Genomic DNA, 18,466 nt, shown 5'->3' with positions numbered 1-18,466 from the left:
TACTAAACATGTCAATTTTGAAATCGACAACTAAAAATTGGAAACTACTTTTTTTTTTATTTTCCATATTTTTGTTTTTGGTTTTAAAAAAAAAACTGAAAACAAAAAACGATCACAAACGAGCTCTTAGGTTTTAATTTGTTTTGGAAAAATTTGTAATTCTTTCTATATACTGAAAGTGCTTTAATTCCCACCAGAATGGTTTTGATGGCGTCTAACCAACAATCATAAGCATCTAATAACAGTGGCAGATCCAGAAATAATATTTAGTAGGTTCAAAAATATTTTGATAAGTTTTATTGAGGTCAAGGAATCACTCTTATATGATAAAATCAACTCGAATGTACAAACTATTATTGCGAACCTGATACACCCAAAAAGTTTACAATGAAATTTCCAAAAGAAAATTCGTTGTTCATTGACTTAAAGTTCCTATTACTTTCCCATTCTAACATAGTTTCAGTTCATCTCAAGTCTCAACCACTTTCATTAGCATCATTGACCAGCCTCTTCTGATGAGTTGTAAATTGTAAGTCTCCTTTGTCTTTGTCATATACTTTGATTATCAAAGGATGAGGAGCTAGCTCATGTGGTAGAGCACTCCCCTCTGATCCCTGAGGTCAGGGGTTCGATCCTTACCCCAGCATTATGTTGGGGTATTTCCTTAGCATGCTTTGCATGCATTACCAACCAATGTGCTGGTAGTTCCTACAAGGCTAGTAGCCTTGGTAGGGGTTAGCCCTTGGGCTGACTTAATTTCCTAATCAAAAAAAAAAAAAAAAATATACTTTGATTATCAACCATTTACATGTTGTGTGATCATACATATATTCCTAATTTTTTATTATAATATTCATGTGCTTTAAATTTTGATTCAATTTGACTACTTCATCTTTTTTCTAATTTGATGTTAGTTTCAATTTAGGGTTTTTTTTGGTTGTTTACTGCAAATGGAACTAGTTAATCCTTAGTTTGGTTGTTTGTCAGCAAAAATTAACTGAACAAATGAGTTTGACCTTCTTGAAAAATTTAAGATCTTCAATAATGTGGAAGCATTAGGTCCTTTAAAGTTTTAACCAGAGGATCTCAAAATCTTGAACTGTTCATTTCTAAATTACAGTCCTAATTTTGTATTGTTCTTTGCTAAAATTTATTTGTCATTGTTAGCATCTCCTTTCAATGATTAAATTAGAAACAGAACACCAGCTGAGACTTATGTTGGAACTTAATTTGTTGGGCTTTCTGTAAAAAGAATTGTCAAAGACTTACCCGATCCCGAATGACCTGATGATACCCGAACCCCGGAATTTGACTCTGTGTGCACACACAGCCCCTTCAGGCATTTCGTATTCATGACCCAATCCAGACATGATCTAACCCTTAGACCCCGACCACACCTGACCTGATTTTCCAGTGGAGATATAATTCCAAAGAAACTGAATAAACATATTCATGAATGAATGCTGAACTAGTTTAGCTCATATAAACATGAGATTGTGAAGTTTTAGGGTGCATTCTTTATACTTTCTGTTAAAAAGTATTTCAGGAATAATATGTTCAGTTAAGTTCCAATAACGTTAAAACATAAAGCTCTAATAAGTTCATTCGAATGGGTTCATTTCAGTAAAATTTAAGTGATGAGAATGCACCCTAAAAGAGATTTTCAAGGGTAATATAAGCTTGTTAGCAACAATTTGATGAGAAATTCCCCTACCTCCCTTTAGTCTTGTTATATGCATTTGGGCTTAGAATAATGTTGTGCCTAAGAAACTAAACCTTTTGCTTATTATGTGAGGTAGCAATATGCTTAATTTACACCAGTCATGACAAGAAGGGGCATGATTGAGTTGCAAAATGGCGGAATCCCTTGTAGCATTGGCTATCCAATGGATTGGATCTACGCTGATCCAAGAGTCGAGCATCTTATTCGGAGTGGAAGACCAAGTAAGAGACCTCCAAGAAGAGCTTGAACTTATGCAACAATTTCTTCAAGATGCTGATGCAAAGATAGAGATGAAGGAAATTCGCACTTTGATCAGGCAAATAAGACAACTTGCTTATGATGTTGAGGATATCATTGATACTTACATCCTTGAAGTTGGAGCAAAGCCTAATATGCTATGGAATAAGGGATGGTTCATGAAATCTGCATGTTTTGTGCACACTGCACCTCAGACCTACAGAATAGGGAAGCAGATAAAAATGCTGCAGAGAAATGTGAAGCGAATCACAGAGAGGTTAAGTAGTTATGGGGTGAGAAGAATCACGACGGGAGGGGAATATTTTAGATCCTCAAGTGACCATGAAAGATTTTCAAGGAGAAAGCCACGAAGCTACCCCTATGACGGTGATGCCGAGTTCATCGTTGGCTTGGAGAAAGACACTAAAAAGCTGGTAGAAGTATTGGTAGGAGAAGGGAAAACCCAAGTAAGTCTTGTTTCTATTGTGGGGATGGGTGGCTCGGGAAAATCCACCCTTGCTAGGATGCTCTACAATCATCCATATACGAAAGAGTGCTTTGATTGCAGGGCATGGGTTTATATCTCCCAAGAATGGAGCACCAAGAACGTTTTATCTGAAATCTTGAGGAAGGTTAGTAGCCATCTGGAGTTTTCCAAGTCGAATGCCAAATCAAGTGTGGAAGAGCTAGTAGACAAACTTCGGAGCATCCTGGAAAAGAGATCGTATTTGGTGGTCTTGGATGATGTCTGGAGGAAAGAAGCTCTAGAGCAAATCCTGCACTGCCGTGGATGAACAATGATAAGGGAAGCAAAATTGTTATTACCACCCGGAACCAAGAAGTTATTCAGTTCCAGGATCTCCAAAGGCACCTGTTTGTCCATGAGCCCCGGCCCCTAAGCAAGGAGGAAAGTTGGGAACTATTCTGCAAAATTGCTTTGAATCATCATACAGATTATAATAGTGAAAGCTACGAGGGTCTAGGAAAGGAAATGCTACAGAAATGCGATGGCCTTCCATTGGCTATAGTAGCATTAGCTGGGATCTTGAACACGAAAAGAAATATTAGAGAATGGCAGCAAGTGAGTGAAACTGTACGAACAAGGGTAATGGAAGGTACATCCACACACATGTATGGTAGAGTAGGAGAGATGCTAGCTCTTAGCTATGATGATATACCTTGTGATCTTAAGCCTTGCTTTCTTTATCTGGGTGTATTTCCTGAAGATTGCCAAATTCCAACTGGAATGCTTACCAGAATGTGGATAGCTGAGGGTCTTGTCACCTCAAATGAAGATACGTCCCTAGAAGATGCTGCAATGCAGTGTTTAGAAAAATTGAGCAACCGTTTCATGATTCAAGTAGTTAGAACCAACTTTGAGGGAGCCATAAAAGTAATACACTTGCACGATCTATTGCGTGAACTTTGTATCAGAAAGGCTAGGGAACAAAGTTTTCTCCAAATCGATACTCCTATCGACAATTCGCCTGCCAATGGTGCATCTAAAATGACAATCCAGTCACGTAGATTTGCTCTTCATTCCAGGTAATGGAAGATATTTTTGTGATAGAATTTACAAATTAAATACTCATATAATCATATTCTCATAATGCTATAAATCAACAAGGAAATTCAGAAAAAAAAATAATCTATCGACTCTTAGCTTAGCACGAACTATCTTATTCTTGTCATTGTTCATGAATTTATTTGCACAATTATTTAGTTATCTCTTCTTCTCACGTTTCCAGCACCTGCTTTCCTACACAAGTTTCAAATTTGAGGTCACTTGTCCTGTTAACAAGATCTTCCATCGTCCACTCTGCTTATGTATCCAAAGAGACAGTAGCATTAGGGAATCTCCATCAGAATTTTAAGCTGCTAAGATTGTTAAATCTCTGGGGCATTAAAACACTCAACGGAGCCTTACCTACACAAATTGGCAGCTTGATACACTTGAGGTATCTTGGTATTCGTGCTTCAAATATTACGGAACTCCCCACGTCAATTGGGAAGTTGAGGAATTTATTGACTTTAGATTACAGGAACATTGATTCTGATAATAATGTTCAAATTCCTGATGTCTTATGCAAGCTTACGCTACTTAGGCATCTATATTTGCCAATCAAATGCCCTTTGGCACTTAAAGAATTACAGCTCAGTGCACTGAAGAATCTGCAAATACTCTGGGGTGTAAATTGTGCTGGGTGGGATTGGTTTTCAAGAGAGATTCCAAATCTTAGCACAACTCTGAAGAAGTTGAAGGTGGTTGTGTCAAATGAAAGGGATTTGGAGGTTGCCTTCAGCTGCCCAAGCCTCATGTGTGATCGACTTCATACGCTCCACTGTGAGTGGAGCTCTCGCGTGGTCTTACGTATTACACATGTTTTCTCTCACAACCAACACTTACATAAACTGGTATTGACTGGAAAAATAAAGGTGGAAAAATTGTCTCGCATATTGCCATCTAATCTTTTGGTTTTTAGAATTGAAGGATAGTAATATAAAGGATGAGGATCCCATGGTAGTTATTGGAAAATTAGCCCATCTGAAGCTCCTGAAATTGTCAAATTCATACATGGGGAACGCAGCCACATGCAATCTTGGTTCGTTTCCTCAACTTGAGGAGCTCTACCTTGAGAACCTTGAGAACTTGAGCACGTGGGAGATAGAGCAGGGGGCAATGTCGAGTCTTAAGAAGCTTGAGATTTTAAGTTGTGGAAAGCTGCGTGAATTTCCTCAAGGCTTGGCATTTGTCACCACCCTCCAACACCTTGAATTTTTCGGGGTGCCCGAAGAATTTGATGAACAAGCCAAGGCATATGGGTGGTCTCAAGAAAGGTTTAGGCTACCTCATAACTTTGAAGCCATCATTAAGCATTGCGACACTGTACTTGACATGTCCTCCATACAGAAGATCAATGAGAAGCTCACTACTGGGATTTTTCTGAACGACTATAAGAAGGCAAGTTTATCAGTAACTATTAGTTCTGGACAGGTTCAAAGTTTGAAACTAATTATAGTTTTATAGATTCCAAACTCCTTGTATATGTTTTGTTGATTGAATTTCTTTTTAAATGATTGAAAGCAGAAGTTCTGGGTTATGAAGCAGGAAGACCACCAATATAATTGCTTCATGCTGTATGTGACTGACTTACTCCTGCCAGAAGAACCAGATATCGATGCTTTGCCTGAGTATAATGATTATCTTATTTTCTTGAATTCAACATTTCGTACTTCAGGACCTCCTTGCGGATCTGACTGGGAATGGACTTACATGGAGGAAAGGTATTCATATTCCCTCCGTTTTTTGTTTTGCACCAGATTTTAGGCGATGATACTTTCAAGCTTTTTTACATGAACTTGCTCTGTTTCTTGTATGTTTGCAGCAGAGATGGTCAATTGATCAAAGTGGCGAAACTAAAAACAGAAGTATGCGTGCTTTATCTGTATGGAAGATTTGACGTGGTTGATCTATCACCTAATATTGTATATACATTCTCTTTTGTGTTCATGTTAGACGACTCTGAATGGGAGGAGGAGGTGTCATGTACGACTCACCTTCACCTTCCTGTTGGTAGTTCACACACTTCAGTACAGGAGATAAGTCACACGTTGAGTGACAAACCAAGGAATGAATTGCAAAAGGTCTTGATAGGTGAATTTGAGACACACCCTAAAGTTGTTGGACACGTTAATTTTACATGGCATTGTGACTTTAGACTATATACAAAGGTTGGGATTACAGTAAAAGGGGTTATTATTGAACCCAAACTTTAATCTTTCAACTATATATTTTCATTGTATGTATACTATTGAAGATTATGGTTTAGCAAGTGATTTGTTATATAAGAAGTATTTTGTACTCCCTCCGTTTCCTAAAGATCTTCCCTCTTTCTGTTTAAGGGTGTTTCCAAAAGATCTTCCCTCTTTTGCTTTATTCCTTATTTGGCAAAACAAATTCCCCTATTTACCCTCTCATGTCACTATCATATGGTTCATCATTACATTATTAATTCAATTTTACTCCCTTTCGCTCTCCTACTTCAACCCCTTTTTATTTGTTTATTTATCTTAACCCCTTTCTCTCTTGGTATCTGTAGGAACAGTAAGTGGGAAGATCTTTAGGAAACGGAGGGAGTATCTTGTTATTAGCTTGTAGTATATATAGCTTAGTTGTTATAACAATTCATTAACCACCTATCAATGATAAAATGTAGTCATTTTACTCAATTCTCTCTCTAGCTCTTCGAGCTCTCAACTAAGCCAACAATGGCTGACCTCACTTTCTTTTCCTTTCTTCCTCACTAAATTAACCTCTTAATGAAACTCCTAATTTCATTATATACTACCTCGTACAGTCGTACCTCCTTTGTTTTTAATTGTACCACTCTGACATTTTACAATTCACAAATTTCACTTTAACGTTTTAATATGAATTTTATTAATATGTAGTTTTTATAATTTTTACAAATACTACCCTCGTTTTTTTTTTCTATTGTTACGTTTTTTTTTTGTCGTTTTTTAATTGTTATACTTTTTTTGGCCATTTTTATTTAATTGTTACTTTTACTTTTTCCTTATCTCCTATCACATCAATTTTCTTACATTTTACAAAATCAAATATTCTTTAGTCCTATTATATAATGAAAATTGGGCCTTTTTTTTTTTCTTTAATGAGCAGTATTTTTTTAATAAAAAGTAGAGAGAATCGATATTAATTGATGGATTGATTTATTATTGATAATTATGAAAAAGTATTGATGACAATACTAAAGTTAAAGATATGGAAGGTTGAATTTTTGGTGAAAGTGATTGAGGAAGATGATAGGGGATAGCGTGAATTATGAAGTCCGGAGATGAACATGTGGAGTGTTTGCCGTTTACACAAAGCATGATATTTTTCAAATGAGTCATTTCAAATAAAACCAAAATTTTTTGGACTAGACCCCGGCCTGTGCAGAGGCATAAAAAGTATATACTCTTTTATTTGTAAATTCTTTGAAGAATAACTATTGAACTAACTAATGAAACAACAACTACCCCTACTAAAATCGCTAGTTTCGACAAATAAAACCTAAACCTAGCAGAAGTTTCTTATAAAAACTAACAATTCAGGTTTGCGTCCACTTTTAGTAGCGAGTAAAATAAACAATATATGTAAATTGAACACATTAAACAAAATTTCATCTTTTATGATATAAATAATTTAAGTCTTCGTTATCTTTTTTCTTCATCTGATCTTTATCATTAGTATGAATATTATTAAATTTTTCTTAACAAAAGACATAGAAAGCAATCAAAGATCTCAATATTATGCCAATTAAAAATTTAAACGAAACTTTATTATGAATATTATAACCATGACAATAAATCTATAGTCTAAAGTCTAAACAAAGAAATTTACGACTATATTTCTTTTGGTGAAAGATTACAACTCTATCAATCATTATTTCATTCTAAAATGCCTAATAGCTAGTATCTATCAATTATCATATGTATTGATACAATTCAAAAGCTATCATGCATGCATGCATACGTACTAAACTAAAACTTCCTGATAACTAAGCACTAGAGGTACATCATCAGCATCACTTCTACCGTACCACCACCACAAATTTGCCAATAAATTAACTTCCGATCTTGGAAGAAGGAGCCGACGCTTGTTTATCGGCGGCGGCGGGTGGTGGAAAAGGGAATAGAGGAGCAGGCAATGGAGGAAGTGTTGGAAACTGAAAGTGTGGAAATTGAGCAGGCAATGGTGGAAGTGTTGGAAGTTGAAAGTGTGGAAATTGAGTAGCAGGCAATGGTGGAAGTGTTGGAAATTGAAAGTGTGGCAATTGATGAGTAGCAGGCAATGGAGGAAGTGTTGGTAATTGAAAGTGTGGTAATTGAGTAGCAGGCAATGGAGGTAAACCCGGGAACACGAAACCGAATCCGGGTTGAGGGAAAAACCATTGAGGGTTTGTAGTAGTTTCAGCCTCTTGTTGGTGTTGTTGTTGTTGAGCAAAAACAGTTGTAGTTGTCAACAAAAGAATGAGGAATGCAACAAAGTTGTTCATTTTTTGTGTGTTTTAGGTGTTTTTGGTTTATGGGTGGCTTAAACGTGATTATTTTGATAATAATGATGGAGATCAATGTATGTGTGATGTTTGGAATGGAATTTGGTGTGTATTTATAGAGTTTCTCAAGGATGTTTATTGGGATATAATCAGTTATTTCTATCTTTTAAGTGATGAGTGATAGTGGTTGGTTAGGTGTTAAATTCATCTATGTTGAATTATATCTTATTAAGATTGATAATTCTTGACTAGATATATATCAATCTCATCAATGATAATAAATATTAATATTTGATTGATAGAATATGATCTTTTCAGTGTCATTTCTGCTAAAAAGATATAGTTTGGAGAGATCAATCTAATCATCAACTTAATATTTGATATAATTTGATCTTTTAGTGTCATTTGTGCTAGCTTGATTTTTTTTTTTTTTTTTTTTTTTTTTTTTTGATGTGATTCAATCGTATACTAACTTATCGGCTTGATCTTTAGGGTGTACCGTTTATGGTTACAACTTTATCATTCTAACAGTACTGTTGCAATTTGGTTGAATTGCAAAAGTGGAGATGTTTGCTTGTACATGCATAGAAGTATTAGGTATTTTGGCAATGAAAATTTTCAGTTAAGTATGTATGGCACAACTAGTTTTTTGGATGGATTGGATTCACAATAATTAATTATGAACAATTGAACATGAACCCAAACAGACTACAACGGGGGAACCGATTAATTATATCATAATAAAATTGACTATATAAAAAAAAACTTACTACACAAAAGGTGATTGTATTACATGAAAACTGACTATATTAAATAAAAATTGACTATATCATACAGCTAGTTGTCAAAGGACCAACTCAACCAAAAGTTTAAGCTAATGGTTGAGGTCCCAGGAATAGATCTATACTCTATCACGCCCCCTCACGCAAGAGCCCTTTGGGCTTGAAGTGTGGATGTAGCATATTCGAACCCATGACGTTTTTGTCACGCTGACTCTACTCATAATATACAAATAGAGTTATATTGCTACTTAGGCTCCGTTTGGTTGGGCGTAAAACATTTTCAGTGTAAAATGATTTTTATGGAAAACACAATTCCAAAATTAGTTTTCCGTTGTTTGGTTTCATGTAAGGAAAATGATGAAATGAAAGGAAAATGAAAGGGAAAGTAAGGGTGCGTTCTGTTCAACTTAAAAAATTAAGTTTCAGGTCCAATAAGTTCAGATAAGTTCAGATAAGTTCAGATAAGTTCAGATAAGTTGCAATAAGGTCTAATAAGTGCAATAAGTTCTAATAAGGTCTAATAAGGTCCAATAAGTTCCAATCAGGTGCAATAAGTTCCAATCAGGTGCAATAAGTTCCAATCAGGTCTAATAAGGTTCAATAAGTTCCAATCAGGTCTAATAAGGTCCAATAAGGTCCAAATAGTCAATGTTTAATAAACATTTGTATTATTGTCCACTATCACTATTAGCGGATTATGTTATTATTAGAATTATAATTAAAGTACCACAATGATTATATAGTATTATACTTGTATTAGTGTCTATTATTTTATTATTTATTTGTATTATGTCTATTATTTTATAATTTATTTGTATTATGTCTATTATTTTATTATTCATATTACTATTAGCTGATTATGTTATTATTAGAATTTTTTATTAAAGTACCACAATGTATAGCATTATACTTGTATTATTGTCTATTATTTGATTATTCATATTGCTATTGAATAATATTATAATCATGGTCAAATAATAAGGTTAACAATAATAATAATAATAATAATTACATATAATAATAATAATAATGATAACAATAATAATAATAATAATAATAATAATAATAATAATAATAATAATTAAGGTTAACAATAATTATAATCATGGTCAAATAATTAAGGTTAACAATAATAATAATAATAATAATATAATATATAATAATAATATAATAATAATAATTACATAATAATAATTAAGGTTAACAATAATAATAATGATTATTAATTTTTTGATTTTCTACTAGTGTTTTATAAAATTAAAAAACACTATTAGATATATTAGTGATGAAAGTTATGTATAGGCAAATATATAAAATGTAATTTTTTTGTTAAATTAATTATCATAAGAGATAATTAATAATCATTATTTTTAAAGGACAAATTATAATAATTATTATTCCATAAAAAATTTTGAGGGGTAGTATTTACGTTAGTGGTAATATTTATGTTATTCATGGTCAATGTTTTTGTCTAATAAGGTCAAATAAGTTTCAATCAGGTTCAATAAGGTCTAATAAGTTTCAATCAGGTCCAATAAGGTCTAATAAGTTTCAATCAGGGTCAATAAGTTCCAATAAGGTCCAATAAGGTCAATCAGGTTCAATCAGGTCCAATAAGTTCCAATCAGGTTCAATCAGGTCCAATAAGTTGAATCAGGTGCAATCAGGTCCAATCAGGTTTAATAAGTTCCAATAAGTTCAGTTCAGGTTCAATAAGTTCAGTTCAGATAAGTTCCAATAAGTTCAGGTCCAATAAGTTGAATAGAACGCACCCTAAAGAGGTAGTGAGAAAAGTATACAAGAGAGATAAGGAAAATAGATTTCCCTCCATTTTGAAAGGAAAATGGTTTTCCATCATAGGGAGAGTAATTTTACCATAAGGGAAAATGGTTTTACACTCTTTTGCCAACCAAACAATGTAAAATTGAAAATGGAGGAAAACAATTTTCCGAGAAAACGTTTTATGCCCTACCAAACGGAGCCTTAGCGCAATGATGTACTTACTCCGTAACATGCATAATAACTAAGACAAATAAATATATTATACCTCATAAATAATATTTATTTGTTGTAGTCATTATGTTACGGATGGAGTATGAGAAATTTTTCATTATAGTGTGTTTGACTTCTTATATCAACATGTAGTTTAAAAAATTGGAGTCAGTGAAGTTATGTTATATTTCTCTTTGAATAGTAATATTAGATTTTCACGGTATAAAAGTCAAATGTAAAAAAGAAGAGTAAAGCAACAATCTTGATAAAATTAGTAGGTAGACCTATAACCAACCCGTTATGTCATGGTACGAAAATTTGGACACTTTGGAAGTTCATGGTAACCATAACTTGTTTCATAATGGTGAATACTCAATTACAAATTACACCTGGTGCAGGATTACAAAAGCATGCTAGAATTTACATATCTATGTCATGGTACGATGGAACTTCTCAACAATATCAAAAGTAATCAAAGTATAGGCGCTTTTTTTTATCAATTTTGGTTGAAGATCAAGAAAGATAAAAGTAAATCATCAAACTTCATTTATAATTGTAAATGTAATACTACCATATTAATATAGTAAATTAAATGAATCTTTTTCACATTAATGTTTAAGATTATCTTTACGTGAATATAACAATTATTGTACATGTCATATGACTGTTTATTTATGATAAGTTTTATGTTTTCTTTCATAAGATAAAAATAAAGCAATAACTATCTCAATATTAAGATAAAAATAAAGCAATCAACAATCTCAATATATACCAAATGCCAATAAAAAATCAAACAAACTTTATTATAATTATTAGTATTACCATAACATGGTAGAATAGTTGGATCAAAAGAAAAAAATAACAGTATAATAAATCTATAAAATAAACAAAGAAAACTATGATTATTCCCACTAACATCCAACTCATTATTTCATTCTAAAATACCAACTATATTATCAAAAGCTTCTATTCATGCATGCATGCATACTACGTCCTAACTAAAAAATCCTATCCAGCACTTGGGGTGCACTATGCAGCATCAGCATCAACACCACCACAAAGTTGCCTTGGAATTGAATGAATTAATTCCCCGGAGCCGACGCTTGTTTATCGGCGGCGGGTGGCGGAAAAGGAAATAAAGGAGCAGGCAATGGAGGAAGAGTTGGAAACTGAAAGTGTGGTAATTGAGCAGGCAATGGAGGAAGTGTTGGGAATTGAAAGTGTGGAAGTTGAGCAGGCAATGGTGGAAGAGTTGGAAATTGAAAGTGTGGGAATTGATGAGGTGCAGGCAATGGTGGAAGACTTGGGAACTGTAACTGTGGGAATTGATGAGGAGAAGGCAATGGTGGAAGTGTTGGGAGTTGGAACACGAAACCGAATCCGGGGTGTGGGATAAACCATTGAGGGGTGGTTGTAGCAGCTTCAGCATGTTGTTGTTCTTCTTGTTGTTGAGCAAATACAGTTGTAGTTGTCAACAAAAGAACTAGGAATGCAACAAAGTTCCTCATTTTTGTTTGTGTGTTTTGGCTGTTTTTGGTTTATGCCTGGCTTAAACGTGAATGATGTGTGATTTTAATTTGGAATGAAACTTAGTGGGTATTTATAGAGTTTCTCAAGGGTGTTTGTTATCTCTTTTATTTATCTTTTTTCATGGTATACAGAGATATATATTTATCTTATTATGTTAAGATAGATAAGTATATATATATATGTTATGATATGATAATATATATTCTTTTTGCCATTTGTGATAACTAGTAATATTTTGATATATCCTAATCATAGAGTAAATTGATAATGAAAGTGTGATAAAAGTTGTATATCAGCTTATCTTATGAGAAATTTGTAAGTTTCGAGGTTCTTATCATTTTGATCTTTACGAATTTATCTCTATCAAACTCTTTTTTTCTTTTATATTCCTTGTTGATTTTATTTAGGTTTCTTTAAGGCAGACTAGAAGTGTGGCTGCAACAGGTTTGTGTATATTTTCTGTTCAGGCTTTGGTGGTTGGTGTCTATTGAGACTCTCACTGTATGATCCTATTCTACCACTTAACATTAGCCTCTTCTGTTACATTTCCTACTTTCCTCCATCTTAGTATCATCTCCTTAGTCCTTACCCTTGTGCTCATGCTCTTTACACATTCCTACGAGTTGGTTCGACCGACCCCCTCTTCTCTGCCTCCCTTCCACTGCCTATTCTTGTGTTGCTGCCTTAGCCCTTAGCTTAGTCCAGTAGAGGCGGGTGGTGGTGATATAGACTAGGCATGGAAAAAGTGGAGGAATAACATTACCCATGCAGTCGATAGAGTGGTAACAAATTGAGGAGCGACATTACCATCAAATTGTGAGGAAGTGTTACAAAAATCTCGAAATTTCATTGACAGTGGGTTTGCCACTGTAGAATTCATTTCCACGGCAAAATATAGAAACCATAATCGCAAAATATAGAAACCATTATCGCAAAAAAATTTAAAACTAAAGTACTGAAAAACAAAGAGTGGACAATTGTAAGAACATATAATTAGCTAGGGCAGTAACATTCATCTTCAATTAGTACATTTCAAAGGGCCAAAAGTACAAGCTGAAGTATGGAGCATTATAGCAAAGACAGGTTCCGTAAAGAAAATCCTATTTCTAAAAGACAATATCCTTGTATTCTTTGAACACTTTGGTTTATAATCTTCTTCCTGACAAGTCACAACTAAAATATCCTCACATACAGATAAATACATATATGATAATTAGGTTGCATTCTCTTCTCTTGAATTTTTGCTAAACTGAACTTACACTTGACTGGACCTTATGATCCCTAAAACTAACTTATATCTACACCTGATTGAACCTCATCGGCCTAAAACTTTAATGGTCTGTGTACTTACACATCAACTAGTAGGGTTAGAATTCTATATGCTCTTCTTCCCTGTAGTTTCTGGCACCTTATGAAGACCTCTACTTGTATCGTAAATCTCATCGAGATGGGGAACATCATCCTTAAACGGTTGAACAAACTTCACCAAGAACTTGATCTCAGTGTAGCTCATAGCCCTGAATAGAGGGTAATCTGCTTGGAGCAAACCTTTTTCCTTTAACATCTCCAAGATTCTATATCTCGGCATCAACCTCTTCTCCAGGCTAGATGTTAACAAGATAGGATACGCTACCACACAAGCAGGGTCACAACCGAGCTCATTCATAAGAAATTCCAACGACTTATTGATCTTCGCTTCAGACAAAGTAAAGCAAAGAGGATTCTTCCTGATAAGTGCTTCAACATCTAATTTCTTCCACCCAAAGCTCTCAAATACCCTGCATTTAGAATCAAAGTTTCTGTCACTAATACCAGCAAGCAACTGAACATACAAGAACATCCCCGAATCGCGAGGAATCCCCAACTTCTCCTCAACCCTAATCAATATCTCTTCAAGTACACAAGTTCTTACCAAGAAGGGTCTTGGTTTCAGAACCATATGTTTCTGAATTTTCTCACTACAAATGCCATACTTCTCCAACAATTCAACATTCTGAATTATATTGTTTTTACCTAAAGATGAATATAGCAAATTCGATTGTCGAATTATTCTAAAAACATTCTCATCACTACCTAAAACACACTTAAGAGTTTGAATTGCAGAAAATAAACATCGATTTAACAATGAAGGATTCCTTGAAATAACATGAATTAAATCAGAAGATGATAAACCCATTTCCTGAAGAAGCTTAAATTTAGGTTCTAGGGTTTTCTCAACTCTAGATAATAAAATTTTAGGATGAGAAATTACACAATTTCTAATATGATGTAGCTCAAAACCATTTCGCTTAAAGGAATTAATAACTGAATCTGCATTTTTGATGATGTTTAATTCATCAGTTAGATTCTTTATACCTTGATTTTTACGAATTCGAGAGAGTTTTGCGGCAGTGGAGAGAGAATCTTGGTCGGAGAATCCCAGAGAATCCACCAAATAATTTGCCAAAGAAGACGAAGATGATGTTGAATAGAGAAGAAGATAACGGAAGTCATGGATGAAGTTGAGAGCTTTGACGCCATTGAAGTTGTATTTGCAGAGCATTTTTGCAATTCAGGGTTATGCAAAAATGGTGTCGGAAGAAAATTGGAATAATTCGGGACAATGAGGGCTGAGGGGGTGAATTGGTGATGTTAGTTCGAGGCTTCGAGCCTTGTGTTGTGTGGTTGTGCACCTCTAGGCTCCAGTCCGTGTACAATAGACGCCTAAACTTATTTGAACTGAACTTTTAAAAATTGATTCGATTTAATCGCCTCTAATTTTTACATTATGATTACAATTGATTGAAGTTGATTAGATCTGATTAATTTTAAAACTTTTCTTTAAAAGTGACAATATTGAGGTAGTAAAGTGGTGAGTTCAAGTTTAAAAGTATGAAATTGTACTATCATTATGTATAGTAATAGTTCCTTCGTTTTGTAACAATTGTTTGATTTCTCTTTAAGAATCAAATTTCAAGTATAATTAGTATTCTTTTCTTTTCTCATACAATTATTATACATAGATATAAAGGAGAATTTAAATGCTAGAGCAAGAGCACTATACCTAATCAAGTGTAATAACATGTCAAAAAATTTAAATGTAAGTTTTATACTTCATCCTTTCTGTTTTAAATGAAATGTTTGTTTTTCATGCAACCTAACACACTTCTTTAATCATTAGTGTCTTTAGTTGTGCATACGTAAAAAAATATAAAAAAGTTATAATTTGATAGTATGCATCGAGACGAATTTAACAAGATCTCACTTGACTATGTTTTTCTTTATATAATAGCGATAAATTGAAATCAAAATTGATCAATGAATAGTGTCATTTCACCCAATATTTCATTCAAAACATAACAGAGGAAGTATATACATATACATGTATACACACCACTACCAAGTGATGGAAAATGTCACAAAATTAAAGTAAAAACTACTTCTATTGCATGTCACTTTCTATTCTCTCCTCTAATTTTAATTAACATAATAGAACCTAACTTATATTGTGAGATCATTCAATTTTGTTTAAAATCGTACACAACTTAAAAGCCATAGTACCCACTCTCAATAGAGTGACTTAATTATTAAGGAATTAGAGAGAACAAACTGCTTGAAGTTGGATATGGTACTTTGTAGCCTTCTCAAAAAATGTTATGAATGTAGCAAAAGTGAACTTATATTATAGGATTGTCATGAACTATTGCTTTTTATCCCCCTATAGTCTTGAAAGTATTGAATCCATTTGTCTTCTAAATGTCAAAGTTCATTAACTTTGACTCACTAGTACAGAAAAGACAATTTACGCCGGATTTGGGACCACCATTTACGTAGAACATTGGTCCGACGGCACAGGTCTCGATGCAAATAACATAGAAGTGATCTGCCTCGGTTTGGTGTTCGACGCAAAATATGTGTCAGTCGCATGTTAGGTAAAATGCGACGCAAATGGCTTTTTTTTTACGTATAAAAAAAACCATTCGCATGAGATCAGAGAGAGAGAGAGAGAGTGAGTGCGAGTTTGAGAGTGGAAAAATTGTTCAGGCTTGACTATACAATTGGAAAAAGTGATTTACGCCAAGCTCATTTACGTCGGACAGGCCCTAAGTATCCGGCGCAAATTAATTACTTTTTGCATCGCACAAATGCAATGTGCGATGCAGATACGGGAGTGTCTAAGGGGTGGATAGCTGCAGTGATGTGCTTCGCATTTCCTCAGCACACGACGCAAATCACAAGATCCAACCGTGTGCGTCGCACGGGAGCGATGTGCGACGCAAATCGTGTGATCTGCCTAGCCACAGGGGTTCGTCATTTGCATCACTTCCTCATTAATATGCGATACAAATGACCCTACCACTCATCTGTTGTGGTCATTTGCATCGCACGTATTATATGATGTCTGATGCAAATAGTCTCTTCCTGAGCATTTGCATCAATTCTTCTAGCGTCCGATGCAAATAGGCCAACGCAAATTATCATTTTTTTACTAGTGACTATATCTTTTCTGTTAGATAAAAATTAAAGAAAAAAAGGGAATCATATGATCTTGCTAAATTCTTTTGGATGTTTTATAACAACAATATATTTATCAACATATAATTATTAGTAGAGACAACAATATATACTAGTAGTAGCAACTTACAACTAACAAACTAACTAACAATAGAGACATAAGCATTTTGTCAAACATGCAATACAAATCATACATCTTTATACATATAGATTATATTTGACACAGAACTAGCTATAAGCATATGAAACATGCGCGCGCCTTAATACCACAGAAGCGCGCACATTCACGCACAAGTCACAACACTACATTTATTATAATTTTAACAGCCACCGCCACCGCCACCGCCACCGCCACCACACCCTCCACCTCCTCCACCTCCTCCGCCACCACATCCTCCGCCACTACTAAAGCCACCAGCAAAGAATCCACCACTAGTATGAGTACGACCACGACCATGACCACCACCAGTGCGATGTTTTTTCGGTTTACCATCATCGGCACACGCAAATACAAGCATAGATATAACTGAAATTGACATAACAATCAAGCAAAGTAATACCAACATACCCCCGTTGACCCCATATGTAATATCTTGAACAGAACTCAATAATCTCATAACTTTACCACTTTATCGTTCCTAGATCTCTTCGTTTGTCTTACTTGTTTCTTTTTTGTGTTTCTACTCAACAATTTCAGGGTGATCTCTATTTTCTTGCGTGGGAAATAAAAGACCACGTACAAGCAGATATTTATAGGGATAATACATACATTTTTTTATCGAAGTCGTTATTTGTTATTATTATTGACGTGTGCGCCAATTTTGTTAATTGTGACAAGCTAACTCTCGGTTATCGGATAATTGTTACGTTGTGTGTTGAATTTAGAATGAGCTGCTAAAATAAAAGAAATTGGACCGTGGAATGGTTAATGGTTGATTTTCTTGAATTTTCAAGACAGGAAACTTCGTCGCAAGAATCTTCACATTGCATTGACTTTTCTTAGAAATATATTTAAGGACAATATTTTTTCTTTGTAAAGGACAATAAATTAGTACAAGTAATTAACTATGATCTTCAAAAAGTCCACTTGCATACTTGGTATTAAACTTCTGAGCGTAAAAGGAGTTTAAGAATCCGTTTTCTTTTTATAAAGGCTAAACTCACTTATTTTTACTTTTTGACCTCATATTGTAGGGTGGCAGCTCTCGAGAAAATTTGAATCCCACTTATAAGATCATTGAAATGTTTATATACTTCTTCTATTATTTTTAGTTGCATCATTTGTCATTTTAAATTGTTTCTTTTTATTTGTGACGTTTTTAATTTGTTTTTGGAAAGATATTAATGTTATATTGTACCTTTTTACTTGTCAACTATTTCCTCTCCTCCCCTAGTCAGAGAACTAATTGATGAAGGGGTCCAAATTCCTTCTATCCTCTTTTCTTAAAATTTGTGCAAAAAGCGAATAATTTATAATAGGAACGAGATACTTCCTTAAGCAGAAATAACGATATTCATGCTAGGAATATGTTGTGTATATACATGTTATGTTTTGATGATGAAAATTAATATAATATGTTATAGTATGAAAGTTTGCAACAGATGATTGAGAAAGGAATAAACAAATGAAGACTTTGAAGAAAAGAAGA

General features: G+C 34.1%; 3 protein-coding genes across 3 annotated transcripts; 1 reads left to right on the top strand and 2 right to left on the bottom strand.

Moving 5' to 3' along the window:
- Positions 1–336: 336 nt before the first annotated feature.
- Positions 337–5,825, top strand: LOC104898166 (probable disease resistance protein At1g58602). Its single transcript, XM_010685199.4, is given in 7 exon segments — positions 337–529; positions 1,800–2,731; positions 2,734–3,505; positions 3,709–4,438; positions 4,440–4,922; positions 5,049–5,245; positions 5,347–5,825. Coding segments are annotated over 6 exon segments (3,450 nt in total). The 5' UTR covers positions 337–529; positions 1,800–1,854; the 3' UTR covers positions 5,738–5,825.
- Positions 5,826–7,587: 1,762 nt separating this feature from the next.
- Positions 7,588–8,019, bottom strand: LOC104898411 (protein PELPK2-like). Its single transcript, XM_010685496.2, has one exon. It carries the CDS (start codon positions 8,017–8,019, stop codon positions 7,588–7,590), a length of 432 nt encoding a protein of 143 aa, XP_010683798.2.
- Positions 8,020–13,698: 5,679 nt separating this feature from the next.
- Positions 13,699–14,865, bottom strand: LOC104898165 (transcription termination factor MTERF9, chloroplastic). Its single transcript, XM_057396264.1, has one exon. It carries the CDS (start codon positions 14,863–14,865, stop codon positions 13,699–13,701), a length of 1,167 nt encoding a protein of 388 aa, XP_057252247.1.
- Positions 14,866–18,466: the final 3,601 nt, after the last annotated feature.

This window comes from Beta vulgaris, chromosome 7 (assembly GCF_026745355.1).
Source record: "Beta vulgaris subsp. vulgaris cultivar EL10 chromosome 7, EL10.2, whole genome shotgun sequence".
NCBI classification, from domain to species: Eukaryota; Viridiplantae; Streptophyta; class Magnoliopsida; order Caryophyllales; family Amaranthaceae; genus Beta; species Beta vulgaris.
Note: the sequence above shows the minus strand (reverse complement) of the source record. Positions and strands in the feature narration are given on the sequence as shown.